Source organism: Mesoplodon densirostris, chromosome 16 (assembly GCF_025265405.1).
Source record: "Mesoplodon densirostris isolate mMesDen1 chromosome 16, mMesDen1 primary haplotype, whole genome shotgun sequence".
Classification (NCBI taxonomy): Eukaryota; Metazoa; Chordata; class Mammalia; order Artiodactyla; family Ziphiidae; genus Mesoplodon; species Mesoplodon densirostris.
Window position 1 is genome coordinate 51,228,837 of NC_082676.1, and position 18,084 is coordinate 51,246,920.

General features: G+C 48.3%; 1 protein-coding gene across 1 annotated transcript; it reads left to right on the forward strand.

The window, feature by feature from the left end:
* The first annotated feature begins 1,356 nt into the window (after positions 1-1,356).
* Positions 1,357-14,262, forward strand: UMOD (uromodulin). Its single transcript, XM_060078161.1, has 10 exons — positions 1,357-1,450; positions 2,622-3,398; positions 3,495-3,602; positions 4,732-4,940; positions 5,891-6,039; positions 8,413-8,658; positions 11,182-11,344; positions 11,906-11,987; positions 13,094-13,135; positions 14,201-14,262. Exons 1-10 carry the CDS (start codon positions 1,357-1,359, stop codon positions 14,260-14,262), a joined length of 1,932 nt encoding a protein of 643 aa, XP_059934144.1.
* Positions 14,263-18,084: the final 3,822 nt, after the last annotated feature.

Sequence of the window (18,084 nt, forward strand, 5' to 3'; positions counted from 1 at the left end):
TTCATATTAGTGAAGTGGCTACTATGTACCAGGCAGTGGGGTATACAGCAGTGAACAAGAGTATCTGCTCTGAGCCTGCTTTGCACATATCATCTCAGTTAATCCCTGGACCACAGTATGCAGTCGGTTATTAGCCAAACTATAGGTCACAACCTATTAGTGGATCATGAAATCATTTGTGGATTACATTCAGAATTTTATTTTAATTAAATACAATAGAATATGTCATCAAAGAATGCACACCATAATGGTAAGAATTGTTTTATAAAATATTCATTTCGTGTGTGCATGTGTGTGTGTGTGTGTGTGTGTGTGTACAAGCAGCTGTACTGGGTCATGGCATAAACTAATTTTCTTATAGCAGATCATTGTCTCAAAGGCTTGCAAAACACTTTTCTAGGACACAGGTTCTTTGATGACAGGGGACTTCTTCACAGTGAGGCTGATGCATTGTAGTCACTCAATTTGTGCAAGCACTGATCTCTATTTCATAGATGAGGAAACTAAGTCTTAGCGAACTGAAACACATTGCCCAGTGTTACACTATGAGTTTACCAATCATAGTGATTGGTAAAATAGGGATTTGAATCCTGGTTGCAGGCTCCAGGTCCCACATATTTAACCACCATGCTACGTTATTTTGCTGCTGTAAAAATTGGGGTAATAGTAGATTACTTTGCCAGGTGGGTGAAATAATAAGTGAGCACTCTGGAAACATTAAAATACATTACGAAGGTTAATCACCTCTCAAGTTGCTTATCTCAAGCCACTTCTTTACAATATGTGAGTTGCATGAAGTCAGGGACTTTGTCTGTCACCTTGGTGCATAGCTCCCTGTTTGGCACATAGTTAACTACTCAATAAATGTTTGTTGAATGAATAAATGTATCTGGGCAAGTTCAAAGTTTCCCATCAGGGGATCAGGAGTTGGCTGTTAAAACCCAAAGCTGCCTCCAGTAAGATGGTGAGTCCAGAACACTCCCCCATCTTGCTGGTTCCTGCTCCAGATGAGAGATTCAGTTCTTCCAAATGCGCTGAAACTGGGGAAGCTGATGCTGGGATGTGAGTGGGAGTTAAGAGTAGGGCCATAGAGGGGAAAACGCCACCAAAGCAAGGGCCACAATAATACACACTTTTTGTGGTTCACATAAATGGCATCTCCTGGACTTACGCAGTGCACAACCAAAGTACTCCTCCCAACCGTGGGGCTGGGAGTTAGATCATGTGTTTATCCCATCCGTCTCTGTTCACAGGACTTCAGGTGTCAAGGACAAGTTGGAAACCCCAAGAGGCCAGCTTTTCCTTGTCTTTGGGAAAGTCTCCCCAGACCAGAAGTAGCTGTGAAGAGCAGAAAAGATGAAGTGGCTCTTCTCTTCGACCTTAACGTGGATGGTAGTGGTGGTGACCTCTTGGGTCGTCATAGCTGCAGCCTCTGACACCTCGGCAGCGAGTAAGTGCTGTGTGCGTATAGTGAGCAGTGCCCACATTAGCAGAGGCGGTCTCGCTCCCTCTCCTATTATGCTTGGGATTTGCACAGTTTTTATTCTAAATTCATTTCTTACTCTATAAGGTACATAGGACTCACCCAGGAATTTTACTAAAATGCAGATTCTGATTCAGTAAGTCTGGAGTGGGGCTTGAGACTCTGCATTCTAACAAGCTCCCAGATAATGCTGATGCTGTGGTCCTTGGATCACATATTGAGAGACAAAAGTCTAGAACATCACTATGGTCCCCTGGCACGTCACTGGAAGGTCAAGAACATATTCAACCACACAGGAGATTTGAACACACCCAGGTGGCTCTCAAATACCTCCCGTTTAACACTTAAGTGGCCATTCCATTGGGTTGCCCATTGCTTCAGCTTTTCCTTTGGAGAAGGGAGCTGGCCACCACCTCACAATCTCCAGCTGGGGTACTTTGGGACAGAGAGTAAATACCATCGTGTTGTCGTGGTTAAGAGCACACACTCTATGGTCCTGCCACCTTGGCTTGTGTCCTAGCTCTGTTGCTTACCAGTGGAGCAAGTGGCTTAAAACTTCTGAATCTTGTTTCCTCATCTTTAAAATAAGGGCAAATACAAAAGTCATTCCCCAGGGCCATTGGAGCGGATTCAATGAGATAATGAATAGAAAGCGCCTATCCCAGTGTCTGGCATATACTAAGTGCTTAATAAACAACAGCTCACTATCTTTACTGTTATCGGGTTGGCCAGAAGGTTCGTTTGGATTTCTCCATACGATCTTATTACTATTGTCACAGAGGCACAAAGTGTGACTGCCACCGCCAGAGAGAGAGAGGAAGCAGGGAAGGAGATCTGAGCAAAAGGCATAGAATGTACCAAGTCGGGGAAGGGGTGACAGGGTCACCTAAGCCCTACCAGGGTGTCAAGAACTCTGCATTATTCCTCTGGAGGTGGAAAGGTGGACATTTGAAAAGAAGACACAGCTTGAAGGCAATGCTTAGACACCATCAGGGGAGTTTGGTTTCTTTCTTTCGAAGGTGGTCGTCTATGGACTAAGTCTTAAAGAACGTGGGTACCCTAAGGGACACAGGAAGAGTCTCTGGGTGACCAGTGGCCTAGCGGCCTCCACGCTGAGTCTGGTCTCTTCTGTCCGCAGGAAGTTGCTCTGAATGTCACAGCAATGCCACCTGCACGGAGGATGGGGCTGCCACTACGTGCTCCTGCCAGGCGGGCTTCACTGGCGATGGCCTCGAGTGCGAGGACCTGGACGAATGCGCTACTCCCAGGACGCACAACTGCTCCGCCCCCAGCAGCTGCGTGAACACGCCAGGTTCCTACACGTGCGTCTGCCCCGAAGGCTTCCGCCTGAGCTCCGAGCTCGGCTGCACAGACGTGGACGAGTGTGCTGAGCCAGGGCTCAGCCACTGCCACACCCTGGCCACCTGCGTCAACAGCGAGGGCAACTACTCGTGCGTGTGCCCCGCAGGCTACTGGGGGGACGGGAGGCGCTGTGAATGCTCCCCGGGCTCCTGCGGGCCTGGCCTGGACTGCGTGCACGAGGGCGACATGCTTGTGTGCGCCGACCCGTGCCAGGCCCACCGCATCCTGGACGAGTACTGGCGTAGCGCCCAGTACGGAGCGGGCTACGCCTGCGACTCCGACGTGGCCGGCTGGTACCGCTTCGTGGGCCAGGGCGGCGTGCGCCTGGCCGAGACCTGTGTGCCTGTCCTGCGCTGCAACACGGCCGCCCCCATGTGGCTCAATGGCACGCACCCGTCGAGCAGCGAGGGCATCGTGAGCCGCAGGGCCTGCGCGCATTGGAGCGGCCACTGCTGCCTGTGGGACACGCTTGTCCAGGTGAAGGCCTGTGCAGGCGGCTACTATGTCTACAACCTGACGGCGCCCCCCGAGTGCCATCTGGCTTACTGCACAGGTGAGTGGGTGACTCCCCGCCATCGCAACCGGGCCGCGTGGGCGCCTCGAGGGACTGGAGCGCATCCTTGTTGATTGTCTGTCTGTAACCCTGCAGACCCCGCTTCCGTGGAGGGGACGTGTGAGGAGTGCAGTGTAGACGAGGACTGCAAATCGGATAATGGCAGATGGCACTGCCAGTGCAAACAGGACTTCAGCATCACTGGTGAGGCCAGTGGGGAGGAGGGGAGGTGCTGAGAAATGTCAGCGACCAGGGGAGGGACACATTCCTGTGTGGGAATTGGGGGCCTGTGGGGATGACCCAGGGAATGCTTTTTATCCAATCTGAGTGGAAAGTCGGTCCGGTAATATCCATTTAATCCAGCAAGAAGCTCTCTGGGCTCCCAGAGCTTGGGGAACAACCTCACCCCCAGCCTTCTTTCTGAGGCCCCCTGCACCACAGTGGATATGCAGGTGGCTGCCACCTGTTGGCCCGAGGCTACCTGAACTATATCCCTGCAGCACAAGAACGCAGGCGTGGCCCGCAGTCTGCACTTCCTTGGGCTGGGCCCTCCACTGACCAGCTGAGGACCCTGAGCAGGGCCCTGGCCGTCTCTAAACCTGTTTCCCCATATGTATAATGACTGAAGCAGGCTAGTATTTCCCAAATTCCAGTCCTGATTTTAGTCACATCCTTCTCTTAAGTAAACCTGGGACATTGAAGTTCACTGCTGTGTCTGTCTGTGGGAAGTAACACTTACCCTGTGTAGATGGTAACAGTAAAAATGAATACAATGAAAGAAAGTTATTCAATTTCAGCAGCTGTGTAATACTTCAACTTAAAAAGTCCAACCGTACTTTGTTATGTGCTGCAAATACTTAGCCAGAGGTCTGCGCTCTGTTGTTTCAAAGGAAAATTAGCAAGTGTAGGGCACTGAAAACATTAGCAGCTATTGAGGACTGTCTCCTTGATGTAGAAAGGGTGGAAAGAAATTGCAGTTCACTTATTCGCTTTTTTTGTTTGCTTGTTGTTTTGTTTTGTTTTACTGGGATTCGATGTTATTTAATGCCGGGGCAGTGAACGACCCAAAGATAATACTGTTCTTTGTATACAACCTACTCTTAGGGTAACATGGTCTGGTGGTTGGTCACGCGGATCCATCCAGTGAGCTGGGAATCCAGTCTCATGTCTCCATCTCTCTCAGAAGGGAGACCACAGCGGGAGACCGAAGCGACTCTGAGTACCCCCAGCTGGTGGCCAACCTGGCTAGCTGGGCCTGGGCCCTGGGGGTGTGCTGTACCCTGAATTGTGGTCCCAGGCCTCCCTCCAATCCTGCCTTCCCTAATCATTTCAGATCTCTCCCTCGTGGAGCGCAGGCTGGAATGTGGGGTCAATGATATTAAGCTGTCCCTGGGCAAGTGCCAGCTCAAGAACCTGGGCTTTGAGAAGGTCTTCATGTACCTGCGGGACAGCCAGTGCTCGGGCTTCACTGAGAGGGGCGACCGGGACTGGATGTCCGTGGTGACCCCAGCCAGGGATGGGCCCTGTGGGACGGTGATGACGGTACGTTCTGGCCATTGTGGGACAGGGTCAGAGCACTGCCTGGTTCAAGCCTAGCCCTACCACTTGCTAGCTGTGTGAGCTTGGGTGACTTATTTAACCTAGCTGTGCCTCAGCTTCCTCAGCTGTAAAAGGGAGTAATAATAGTACCTACTGCATAGGGTTAAGTGGGTTAAAGGAGTTAATGTGTGTGAAATGATTAGGACAGTGACTGGCACATAGTAAGTGCTCGGTAAATGTTAGCTGCAAATAAGAGGACGATCCATAGTGATAGTTCCCCATTTTACAGATGGGAAAGTTAGGGCCCAGACAGTGCAATGACTATTCTAAGCCAGTAGGTATCAGCGCTGAGTTCAGAAGCAGATCTGTTTGTCTCTGGCCATCCTGGGAGGCAGGGTCTGCATCACTGATGTTTGTAGACCTAGGACCTCAGCTATAGAAGCCTCCTCCAAAGGGACCCAGAGGTAAACACTTGTGTGAGTGGGCTCTGCTTCCTCCCATCTCCCTCATCCCCCAAAAGAAAAAGAAAGAGGACAAAAGAAACAAGGAAAAAATTGTCATTTGCCAGATATGGCTTTTTGAAGTTCCACCATTAATGATGATGCGGTATGTGGTTTTCAGTCTTTGTAGTGTTTGCAAGAGGAAGCATGGGGTGATGGGAAGAGTCCAGGCTTGTTAGAGCCCCTGTACCAGGGGCAAGTCACTCAGTTCCCATGAACTTCTGTCTCCTTTCAAGAGGCAGGGAGGTGCTTGCCTTGCCTCTTAGGGTCATTGGAGGGCCAGTGCAATGATGCAGTATGAGCATTTAGCTGGGGTGAGGGAAGGGGGCTAGCACATGAGTCGTGCTCACGGAAACTGGGAGGGCAGTTTCAACACCTTTGGCTTTGAGTCTTACTCAGATTCTATGCCCCTTTTTCCACCCTCCCTCCCCCCACCTCCCCACCCTAACACAGAGGAATGAAACTCATGCCACATACAGCAACACTCTCTACCTGGCAGATGAGCTCATCATCCGTGACCTCAACATCAAAATCAACTTTGCATGCTCCTATCCGCTGGACATGAAAGTCAGCCTGAAGACCTCCCTGCAGCCAATGGTCAGGTGCGGCCAGAGAGGGTCCCCAACATCCCTGGCCGGCTCTACCCCACAACCCCTTAGGCACCAGGCCCTTAGCTTCCCTGTCAACTGCTGCCCACAAGGAGCTGGGTGGAGGGAGGTGGCTGGGAGGTAGTGTTGGACTCCATAAGGAGCCCCTAAGGAGCCCAGCTAGGAAGTCTGGAGGCTGCCTTCAAACCCCGGCTCCATCACACAGATGGCTCTGGGAAGTGGATGGCCCACTCTGAGTGTCAGTCTTCTCATATGTGAAATGGGTTTGGCAACGCTGGACTGTCTTTCTTAGAAGCACAAACGTGCTCTGCAGTGGTGAACCCAATATTAGGGTCCCTGGCTTATCAGAGGGGTAGGGTGGTTTGACCAGAGGAAAGGAGGGAGAGGTCTCAGTTCAGACCTGCTGTGGGACTGGGCAAATTGTACCCCATATCTGGACCTCCGTTTCTTTCTCTGTAAATAGAAGGGGTTTGAATAAAGAGGGGTTTACAATTTATGCTTCTTGGAGTGTGAGGGTCTTTAACGAGGTGATTTAGGGGTGGGAACCAGAAAACTTCCACCCACATTGAGTGCCACATGAGGTTTTATTTTTTTTTCCTATTTTTTAAATTGAAGTATAGTTGATTCACAATGTTGTGTTAATTTCTACATACCGCAAAGGGATTCAGGTATATATATATATATACACACACACATTCTTTTTTCATATTCTTTTCCATTATGGTTTATCATAGGATATGACTACAGTTCCCTGTGCTGTACAGTAGGACCTTGTTGTTTATCCATTCTGTATATAAAGCTTACATCTGCTAACCCCAACCTCCCACTCCATCCCTCCCCAACCCCCTCCCCCTTGGCAACCACAAGTCTGTTCTCTATGTCCGTGAGTCTGTTTCTGTTTCATAGATAGCTTCATTTGTGTCCTATTTTAGATTCCACATATAAGTGATATCATAAGGTATTTGTCCTTCTCTTTCTGACTTACTTCACTTAGGATGATAATCTCTAGTTGCATCCATATTGCTGCAAATGGCATTATTTCATTCTTTTTTATAGCTGAGTAGTATTCCTTTGTATATATATGTACCACATCTTCTTTATCAGTTTTATTACTTAAAAAAATAAAAGGATCCTGTTGCTGAATAAACTTGAAAATCTCTGAATAGGTCAATGAAGCTGATACTGGAATAAATAATAGTTGTAATAATAACAAGTGTTTATCGAGAGCTGACCATATGTCAGGCATTGTGCTAAATGCTCTACATGGAACATCCCATTGAAAGCTTAGCACACCCCAGGAGGTGTAAGTATTATTATTATTCCCATTATACAGATATGGAAATGGAAGGTCAAAGAAAGTTTAGTAACTTGTCCAAAGTTGTAGAGGCTAGTAAGTGACAGAGCTGGGATTCAAACCCAGGCCACCAGGCATAGAGTCCCCACTCTACCATGACCTTTTCTTTGAAGCTTGCCCATGGTCACATGTTCCCTGGGCCAACCAGACATGGGGAAGGGCACTGGGCACTGATGAGGGTGCTTGGCTGACTTGAAGGAAGACAGTTACTCATTGTCTGCCTTTGTGTGGAGCATCACCTGGCCAAGCAGTGCCCTGGAGCAATGTGGCCATGTCCCAGGCCTGGTAGGTTCCAGGGAACAAAACATCTGTATGCAGATCTCTCTCTGGCTTGAGCTAGAAATCTCATTCCAGTCTAACCAAGTCCAAACCAATAACCCCATTCTCACCTCTGAAATGGACTTCCACATTACCATTTCTCACGTACCCCATTTCCTCAGGCATCAGTCTTCCAGTGTCCTTTGTAGGATAATCCCATGGAGTCTACATCAGTGTGGCTGTTTTTAATGTGACTTAAAATAACCCATTTTAAAAACCCCAATCTTCTGCTGTAGGTGGAGCCAGAACTCTGACTAAGGCCTGTAGGACTCATAACCCATCTTTTAAAACTGTTCTAGATTAAGACCAAAAAAGGAATCTAGGTGATTCCCTAGAGAAAGTGCTTGCTGCACTTCTTGAATGCAGGGCCCACCAGCCGAGGGGGTGGACATGTTACAGAAAATATGGTCTATGGATCAGAAGCAGCAGCATCACCTGGGATCTCTTTAGAAAAGCAGAACCCTGAGCCCCACCCCAAACCTACAGAACCAGAACCCGCATTTCACCAAGATCCCTAAGTGACCTGTGTGTGCTCATTGTAGTTTGCAGAGCAATGGTTGGTGGGTTCCAGTCCTATTGCTGGATAAAAATGCAAATAACTGTCAGGAACTGCTTAGGAATGCAGACCAGAAAGGATGACCTATCTGTTGCTATTCTCAGCTCTGGTTCTCTCACCAGCCCCTCTCCTCTTGCAGTGCCCTAAACATCAGCATGGGTGGGACCGGAACGTTCACCGTGTGGATGGCGCTCTTCCAGAGCCCTGCCTACATACAGCCCTACCAAGGCTCCTCCGTGGCCCTGTCTGCCGAGGCCTTTCTCTATGTGGGCACCATGCTGGATGGGGGCGACCTGTCCCGATTTGCACTGCTGATGACCAACTGCTATGCCACACCCAGCAGCAATGCCACAGACCCCTTGAAGTACTTCATCATCCAGGACAGGTAAGGCCCATGGATGGAATTTGGGAGCAGGGAGGGTCTTTGGACTTGGATGGGTACAAAGTACATTTTTATATTCATTCACCTCTAGCTGAAATTTAGCATTGCCATTCATTATGATATAGGCAAGAAACCACAGAAATATTAGCAGGACATATGAAAACATTTGCACACATCAATACTTTTTCGTTACTATAGTATTTGAATTTCTACTAGATATTATTTGCTGTAATATCAAATCCATGTACTTGTAAATATATATATACATTTATATAATAGATACGTAAATATATAATGCATGTATCAAAAGTTTTAATATTTTAAGAGCTATGTTTAATTGGTTTTCTTTATAATCTTATGTAATTTAGTTTATGCATTTAAGGCATTATTTTTGAGGAGGGAAGCATGAGCTTCACCAGATGGTGGAGGGGGTCCAGGACTCAGAAAAGGATGAGAAACCTGATGGAGAGGCAGGCCCTGGGCAGAAGCAGGCTGGCACTTGGCTGGGAGGAGTGCAGTGGAGGTATGGTTAGCCAAGGGCCAACTGAAACAGGGGGGACACAGATGGGCTGCTTTTGACCCAAGTGCATTAGAGAACCATGAACCACACTGTGAGAAAGTAGTTCACAGTTTCATTCATAAATTGAACAGATATTTTTGGAAGTTTACGTGTGCCAGGCTGTGTGAATAACAATGAATAGAAGGGGCAAAAATCTCTGCCCCCATATAGCTGATATTCTAAGCAGGGAGACCAACAATTAAACAAAAGTGACATCCATGGCATATTAATGATGAAGGGGCTATGGGAAAAAACCTAAGCAGGAAAAGGGGAGGGCATTTGCAATTTTAATAGTGTCATCAGAGAAAGCACTCCCAGGAGACACTGACCTATTTCTGTTTCAGTTCTCTTAGAATCTGCATGGTCAAATCAAGGGGGAAAGTCTCTACTGGGTGCTCATCTGATGCTCACACTTCTGTTATTTGCTAATCTCCCTTTGCAACAAAAAGAAAGGAGAGCAGAAGTCTGTTTGGGGCCTTTTACAGCCAACAGTGTCTAAGTAAAATGTAATAGCACTGTTTTACTTTATATTTATTAGTATGGTCATGTTTTATATATGGCAGCTAATACTGGTTTGCTATTTGTGGTCACACTCTTCTAAAAAATAGATGTATTTCAGTAAAAAGGTGTGCAGATTTAAAGAAAAATAGTAATAATAATATAATAATGTAAAATAATAATATAAATATTGGGAAACAGGAAAACATTCATGGAGACAGTTTCTGGATAAGGCAAAAAAAGAACTGAAATTTGGAAAATGCTGGCATGACCTCGATTGGGGCATCATGGAGACTGGGGTTCATATCTTGGTTTTGCTATTTCGTAGTTTGAGACACAAATCAGCTCATCTCTCTGGATATTCATGTTCTCATATGTGAAATAGGCATAAATAAAACCTATCTATGCAGGGATTTTTTAAGCATTTGTTTTGTCTGAGTATAAAGGTAGAGCATGTACCTTGTGGAAAGCTTGGAAAGTTTTGAAAAAGAAGCATGAAGAAATGCTGGCTGTGGCCCTGTGTTTCTGCCGTGGCATGGGTGGGAGCTGGGCTGAGGACCACCAGTCTGTGAGAGGCTCAGAATATCACGGGGCGTGTAAAGAGGAGACAAGTTGGGGAGTCCATGGCAGCTAGAGGAGACACGTAGGTGCCTTGCTTGGGTTGAGTGCCTGGGGCTGCCGAGGGCAGTGCTGGATGCCACTCTCTCTGCCTTTCATGAGGTGGGTCCCCTTAACCTCAGGGCTTTTATTTTGCCAAGCGAAGTCAGATCTGAATCATAAGGGACACAGAGCAGAGTGAACCCCAACCCCAGAAGTTCCTTTCTCGGTTCTCCTGTGCAATCAGCCTTCAGCCCCTTTTCTAAATCCATTTTGAGCAGATCATGTGAAAGAGCAGACAGGGTACCTGATTTGCCTGCTGAGAGTACTGCTCCAGCCCAGCACCCGTGTGAGTCTCCGAACGTGCAGTTTTGAGTTTCTATGCATGTGTTTGGGTGCGTTGTGTATGTGTGTCGATGAGCACACACAGTCCAATTTGGTCAATGGCCCTCAGTGCTCAGACGTTTCCATTGTTAAAATTAACACCAGGCACTAGTGGACAGCCAATAAATGGTAGGTAATGATTCCTGAATGCCATTTCCTGGGAAATCAGGAAGTGCTGACTTTAGGATGGTTGCAGCTCTGTACCGATGACATTTTTACTTTAGAATCATATATATGTATCACCTATTGTGCGTCACATACTGTAATAAGTACTTTGTAATTTTAACTCATTTACTCGTTGCAACTATCTTATGGTGTGGGCTACAATTATTATTCCTCCTACGTAGATAGGGAAACAGGCTCGGAAAGGTTAAGTAAATGGCCCACGGTCACACAGCTAATAAGTGGTGGAGTGAGATTTAAATCCAGGAAGTCTGGCCCCAGGGTGTTTGTTTAACCAACCATGTTATATGACATAACTTTCCCAGATGTCCACGCACGGAGGACTCAACCATCCAAGTGGAGGAGAATGGGGAGTCCCCTCAGGGCCGCTTTTCTGTCCAGATGTTCCGTTTCGCTGGAAACCATGACCTGGTCTACCTGCACTGTGAAGTGTACCTCTGCGACACCGTGAATGAAAAGTGCAAACCTGTGAGTCACCTCCCCTCCCTCAGCCTGCCGAAGACATTTGGCCACAGGTTCAAAGAAAACATATAAACATGTCTGCCATGTTTCTGTTTTAGTACAGGGGTAGACAGAGCGATAAGATGAGGCTGCTGTGTCCGGGCAGGAGACCTAGGCTGTGGGGAAGTCAGGTGGGGTCAGGGCAGTGCAGCAGAACCTCTGGCTTATCTGCAAGCTTGTGTTCTAATAACAGAAACTGACATTTTTAAGCACCGAGTGTGACTTATGTGTGTTAACTTTTTAATACACAGCAGCTCTGGGAGGGAGGTATTTTACCAGTCCCTTTTTCTATATGGGGAGAGAGGCGCAGAGGCTCAGTGACTCTCCTAAGATCATACATCTAACATATGGTAGAGCTGGGACATGAGCCCACGTATACCGATCTCCTAACAACCCCTGCCTCTACCATCCTCAAGTCCCAGCCTGAGGCAGGAGGTTGCTCCTGTGAAGGGTGTAGCCCACTCCCCCTGGCAGGACCACATTCAGTCTCCCTTGTGGAAAGATTTCTTTGTCACCCTCTCCCTGCAGGCCTGCTCCGAGACCAGATTCCGCAGGGGGGGCATCATAGACCAAACCCATGTCCTAAACTTGGGTCCCATCACACGGAAAGGTAAGAGGGACCCTCCCTTCCCCACATTCCTGGTGAGAAATGTTCTCTGGAGATGAGGAGGGGTGACAGAGCCTGGCACTTGGGGTCTTACTGGGGTCTGAAGAACTGGAGCAAGTAAATCCTGCGAGGCGAGGTAGACTATAAGCTGCCTTCCTCTTGCCGGTTCTCATTCACTCATTCATTGCACAGCTGTCTTCTCATGCCTGCCTTGTGCCAGGCCTTGTGCTAGTGGCTAGGGTCTCAGGATGAGCAGCAACAGGTACAAGCCTGGCTCATGTGGCACTTATGGACCAGTAGGGGAGAAGTCATTCAAATAATCATGTATCTCTGCAGTTACGATAAGTGCAGTCACGAAAATGGATCAGAACTCTGAGCTCTTACAGCAGGGGAAGCAGACTTAGTGAGGAGGATTGGGGAAGAATGGAGCTGAGGTTTGGAAATTGAGAAGGGATTAACTAAGAGGGGTCAGGAGAAGCAGAGGAGAGGGAGGAATCCCAGGGAGAGAGGAGAGCATGGGCAAAGGGCCTGTGGCAGGAGGGAGCCGACCGTGCTAGAGTAACTGGGATAAGGTCAGGCAGGCTGGAAGGAGGAGGGTGAGCTGATGCAGGCTGGGGACCAGACCATGTGAGGCCTTATAGTACCTCTTCTCTTTCTTCTCCTCCCCTCCCCTCCCCTCCCCTCCCCTCCCCCTCCCCTCCCCTCCCCTCCCCTCCCCTCCCCTCCCCTCCCCTCCTTCCCCTCCCCTCCCCTCCCCCTCCTCCCCTCCCCCTCCTCTCCTTCCCCTCCCCTTCCCCCTCCTCCTCCCCTCCCCCTCCCCTCCTTCCCCTCCCCTTCCCCCTCCTCCCCCTCCTCCCCCTCCCTCTCCCCCTCCTCCCCCTCCTCCCCCTTCCCCTCCTTTTAATTGAAATATAATTGACATGTGGTTCTTGCTAAGGTTTTGGGCCTTTCTCTTGAAAGTAGCTGGCAGCCCCTGAGGGGTCCAAAGCAGGAGAGTGACATGATCAGATTGGGGTTTCAAAAAGACCACTCTGGCTGCAAGGAAGAGCAGATGGAAGGGGCTTCACCCAGGCTTCCCCATGCACTGATCCTTCTGTTTCCTCCCACAGGGAGCCAGGCCGCAGTCTCAAGGGCTGCTCCCAGTAGCTCGGGTAAGTTCAGGTCCTCTTTGCACAGGGATTTGCACCAGAACTTTCCTCTGGGGCTTTTATCTGTGGGCCCAGGGTATGCTGGAGTACCTGGCCTGCTTGAGCTGGGCTCTGAAGAGGTGACGGCACTTACGGAAAGTCTTGGACCTGGGGCTGCACACACAGCCATGCTGTCCCACAGCAGCGCACATGGATGCAGGCAGGCACAGACAGGTGCACAAGAACAGACATCACCCAGACATTCACACACACACACACACACACACGGGGTCACGTGCACATATTCACATTCACACACAAAGGTGCATGACAGCTGCAGCTGCATGTGTGCATATCTGTATATACAGACATAGACTCACTTGTTACACACCTGTACACAGTGAACAAGCACACATTCTAGATCTGAACCTTGGGCACTTCCTGAAGCTTCAAGGCTCATCTCTGACACCTTTTTCAGGATGCTTAGTGCCGGGATGAACACAGCAGAAAACCAAGAAACGCTGTTTTTCTGCTTCTCTGCTCCTCTGACCACAAAGGCCGGGGACCGGCAGCATTTTCATGGCCCTTGATTTTTATGGGCACTGAACTGACTGAAAATCTGGACGAAAAGTGAATCCGTGTAGCTCTTGTCCTGCTTGGCTCCAGGCACCTAGATCCGAGCAGGTTGTTACACCAGCCTAGTGTTTGACCTGAGCTAGTTCATCCCAGTATCAGTGAGCTCAGAGCTGGAGAGCCAAGGTATCCCCAAGAGGCTTGCCCTTTGTGAATATCCCTCAAGGTCACCAAGGTTGAGTAAGTTGGTCCCTGCACAAGAGTGCCCTTTTGAGGGGATACCAAGGCTAGTGCCTGCGGAAAGCCTGCCTTTTTCAGATTGGCCCACCTGGGAGGGCACCTTTATCTAATTGGTTTTCAGGGCAGATAAAGAGAAAGCTTCCTTTTTCTAACTGATCAGCCCAGAGAGGGTGTCCTTTCCTATTGGTCAGTTTAGAGGAAGCAGTTTATGTTAGTTTTGCACATAAAATGTGCACATCAGTGCTAGCAGCAGCCCTGTGATCACTTTCCTTTCAGGGCTCCTGAAGGTCTGGCTGCCTCTGCTCCTGTCGGCCACCTTGACCCTGATGTCTCAGTGATCAGTGGCTGGAAACCCTGTGCTCTGTGGCTACCGACTCACTTCCTACTGACTGGTGAGGCGATGCAGGCTAGCACTCTACCCACAGAGAAAGGAGCCCACATTTCAGTCACTCTGCTCCTGTTTTCTCCCCTTTAATCCTTGCTACCAAAAAACAGCCTGTGTCTTTAAATGCTGCCTTCTCTCAAAATGGGACTTGTGATATGTCTGCACATGAGGCCCCTATCTCCTTAAATAGTGTTGCAAAATAATAATTTTGAAAAGCTCAGTCTGTGAGTCATTTATTCACTCAATAAGTATTTATTGGGCCCCTGCTCTATGTAGGCACTGTCCGTGGTGCTACGGATCTGATGATGAGAAAAACCAGACTCCATCCCTGCTGTCATGGACTTCATGGTCTGGTCACTGAGACTGGGTTCAACTCTAGTTCTGTGGACTTAAATAAAATACACAATGTCTCTGAGCTTCATCCATCTATCTATCCGTTCAGTCAGTCAGTCAAGAAATATTTGCTGATCACTTACTATGCGCCAGGCACTGTGCTAGCTGCTGGGGATACAGCAGAGAAAAATCTCTGCCCTCCTGGAGCTTAAGGTTTGGCAGGGGAAAAAGAACTTGAACAAGTAATGATAAGTGTGTCAGGCATTGCAGAAATGGAGGGTATAACAGGGGGCTGCTGCTTCTGCATAATGGGGAGAATAATGATACTCTCACAAGGTTCATTCAGTTTTCCAGAAAAAATTTTTTGAGCACCTAATATATGCCAGGCACTGTGCTAGGTGCTGGGAAAAGACAGACGTGAATAAGATAGACACAGCCCCTGCCTTCCGGAGTCTCACAATCCTTATAGGTGACGTACCTGGCACGTCCTAGGGACTCCTCCATCCTTTGCACTTCTCCCTCCCAATGTAGAAGATGTAGACCTGTTTACAGGGACTTGGCAGCGGAAGCAGAAAGCAGACCATTAATCCCATTGAGAGGGGATGCTTTGCAAGGGGGGCCTTCTGGAGGCTCCTTGCACGCACAACCAGAGGCTGCCCAGGAGACCTGGATATCCCAAGGGGCTCTAGACTTCTTTGACCAGTGGACCAAAGGAAGCTGATGCCGATGGGAAATGTCCACCTTGATGCCAGCTGCTTCCCTGGATGGACCCCAGCCGTGGCATTCAGGAGAGACCAAGGCCCTGACCCATTATTAGAACCTCTGATCCCAGGGAAAACCACACGTGTGTATCAGCAAACTGGGGGCTGTCGGGACAGCATATCTCAAGTTAAGGAACCTCTTATCACACGCAGGCACGCACCAAATCCTCATGCCTGCTGCCTTTACATAAGAGCTTTACGTGGGAGGACGTCCATGGTCAGATGGGCCTGGCTAGACATGTGCAGAATCATGTATACTTTGATTCAGGTACAAGAGAACATAAAGAAAAACAAAAACAAGGGCCAAAGGCAAGAGCCAGGAGGAAAAAAAACATCAGGATTTATCCTTTTGTCCCTGTGTTCCTTTACTTTTCCTTTCCTTTATTTTTCTTTCCTTTTTTGTTTGCTATCAGATAGTTATTCAACTCAATATTCAACAGAGATTTTGAGCATAAATTCAAGGCCGGACGCTTTTATAGGCAGCAGGGAAACTGACAGTGACCAAAACAGAGCCCTTGCTGGTAAGGAGCTTATGTTTAAAAGGGGGATACATGTAAACAATAGCTATGTGATATGTCAGGTGGTAACAAACACTCAGAAGGGAGGGGTGGGAAACAAGGGTAATAAGGCAATGAGGGTGTTATTTTACATAGCATGCTTGGGGAAGATCTCTCTGATGCGCAGAAACTGAGAGAAGTAAGAAAATGAACCAGGGAGATATCTGAGGAAGAACATTACAGGCAGTGGGCCAGCAAGTGCAGAGGTCCTGAGGCAGGAACTTGTGTCTTTCCACCAATCTCTCAGTAAGACTTGGGCACCATAAGTTTGAGGCATTACACACAGGAAAGGGTCTTGAGCATACATACTGTGATTTCTGTCCATTTGTTTACCCAACAAGTACTTACTAGGTGCTGATTAGAACTGCAAAGACAGGATCCACGTCCACAAAGATCTTAGGGCCTTCAGAGGGAGACAGATACGTTAGTGGGTAATCGAGTGTGACCGTAATCAGCCTAGAGAGGCATAGTAGCACAGAAGAGCAGCACAAGCAAGTCTGTGGAATTTAAGAAGGACTTCCTGGAAGAGGCAAACCTGAATGCTGAGCAGTAGGAGGCTGGGCACAGAGTAATCCAGGCAGAGGGAATAGTGCATGGAAAGGTGTGGCGGGGGAAGAGTTCAGAGAACCACAGATAGGCTGGAGCATAGAGTGTGTGGGGAAAATCTGTACATGAGCTGGGAGCTGTGAACAGGGATCAGATCCCAGGAAGCCTAGTGTGTGTGGGGTGGGTAGGGCATATTGCTGAGAGATGACACCGTGGCCTCTGGCTGCAGGGAGATAACAGAATCAAAGGGGACAAGAACGAAAGCAGGGAGACCCATTAGGCAGCTTTTAAAATCACCCTCCTAAGAGATGATGGTGGCCTGAATTAAGGCTGATGACGTGGGGATGAGGAAGGAAGGACAGGTTCAAGAATATTTGAAAGATTGATGGTATTGGAAACATGAGGCTGAGGGAGAAAGGAAGGAGCCAGGTCTCCAGCTCGGGTGACCAGGTGAGCAGTGGTACCATTGGTTAAGATAGGTTTTACAACGAGTAGGGAGAGATCTAGGGGAATTGATGAGTTAGGATTTGGACCTGCTAAGGTTCACGGTGCCTCGAGCATCTCAGTCCAAGTGGAGCAGTCCAGCAAGCATCTGGGTGGGCGGATCTGAAGTTCAAGGGAGTAGTCAGGGAGGGAGATACAGATTTGGAACTCACCAGCCTGTGGATGGTACTTGAAACCATGAGATAACTTGACACCTCCCAGGGAAAGTCCGTGGAGTGACAAGAAAAACGGGACCTACCAGCATTCTCAAGGACAGCTGGAGGAAGAGGATAATGATGATGACAATGATAATGATAAGGATAGAGCACGAGTATCCAGAGAGGTAGAGGAGAATCCAGAAAACAATTGGCACAGGGGAGTCAAGGAAATACAGAGCGCCTGAAGAAAGCACCGAAAAATCCATTGACAAGAGGCCAGAAAAAATGCCCAGTGGACTTGCTTAAGAGGTGACCTTAGCAGGGCAATCTTAGCCATATGCCTCAGATTGAAATGGAGAAGTCAGAGAGGGATGGAGGAAGTGACTTTGAAAAGAAGAAAGATCACCTTATCAGTAGTTGGGGAGGGACTAGAAAATGGGGGTAGATATTTATATGTTTCTAGGGGAAGGAGACACAAAGTTGAGTGAGGTCAAGTGTGATGACTTAAATTTTCTTGAGGTAGAATGCAAGACACCTGCTGAGAATGGAGTAAGTGGGGAGAGTAAGTGAGTAGTGATGGCTGCAAAGACTGTTTAAAAGGATGGAGAAAGTTGAGAGTGGCCATAGGGGAGACTAGGGTGGGTACCTGGCTAAAATGAATGGATCAGTGGGCTATTTTGTGGGCTCAGATGAATTTCTGAATCCAGCATTTGTAGTTGTTATAAGTTTCACATTTAGGGGATTCTTCTCCAAATGCACTAGGAGTAGAGAAGGTGGCTTGTACCCTCTCTTCCTTGTCCGTGTTGAGGTTTTCCTGGAAGGTGTTACCAACGCCAAGACCCCCATGCTCCCCAACCCTGTAGCCTTGGCTCCTTAAAGAGTCCCAGAGTAACACAGAAAAGGCAATGGCCATTTATTCTGCTAAAGCTTTGACTCT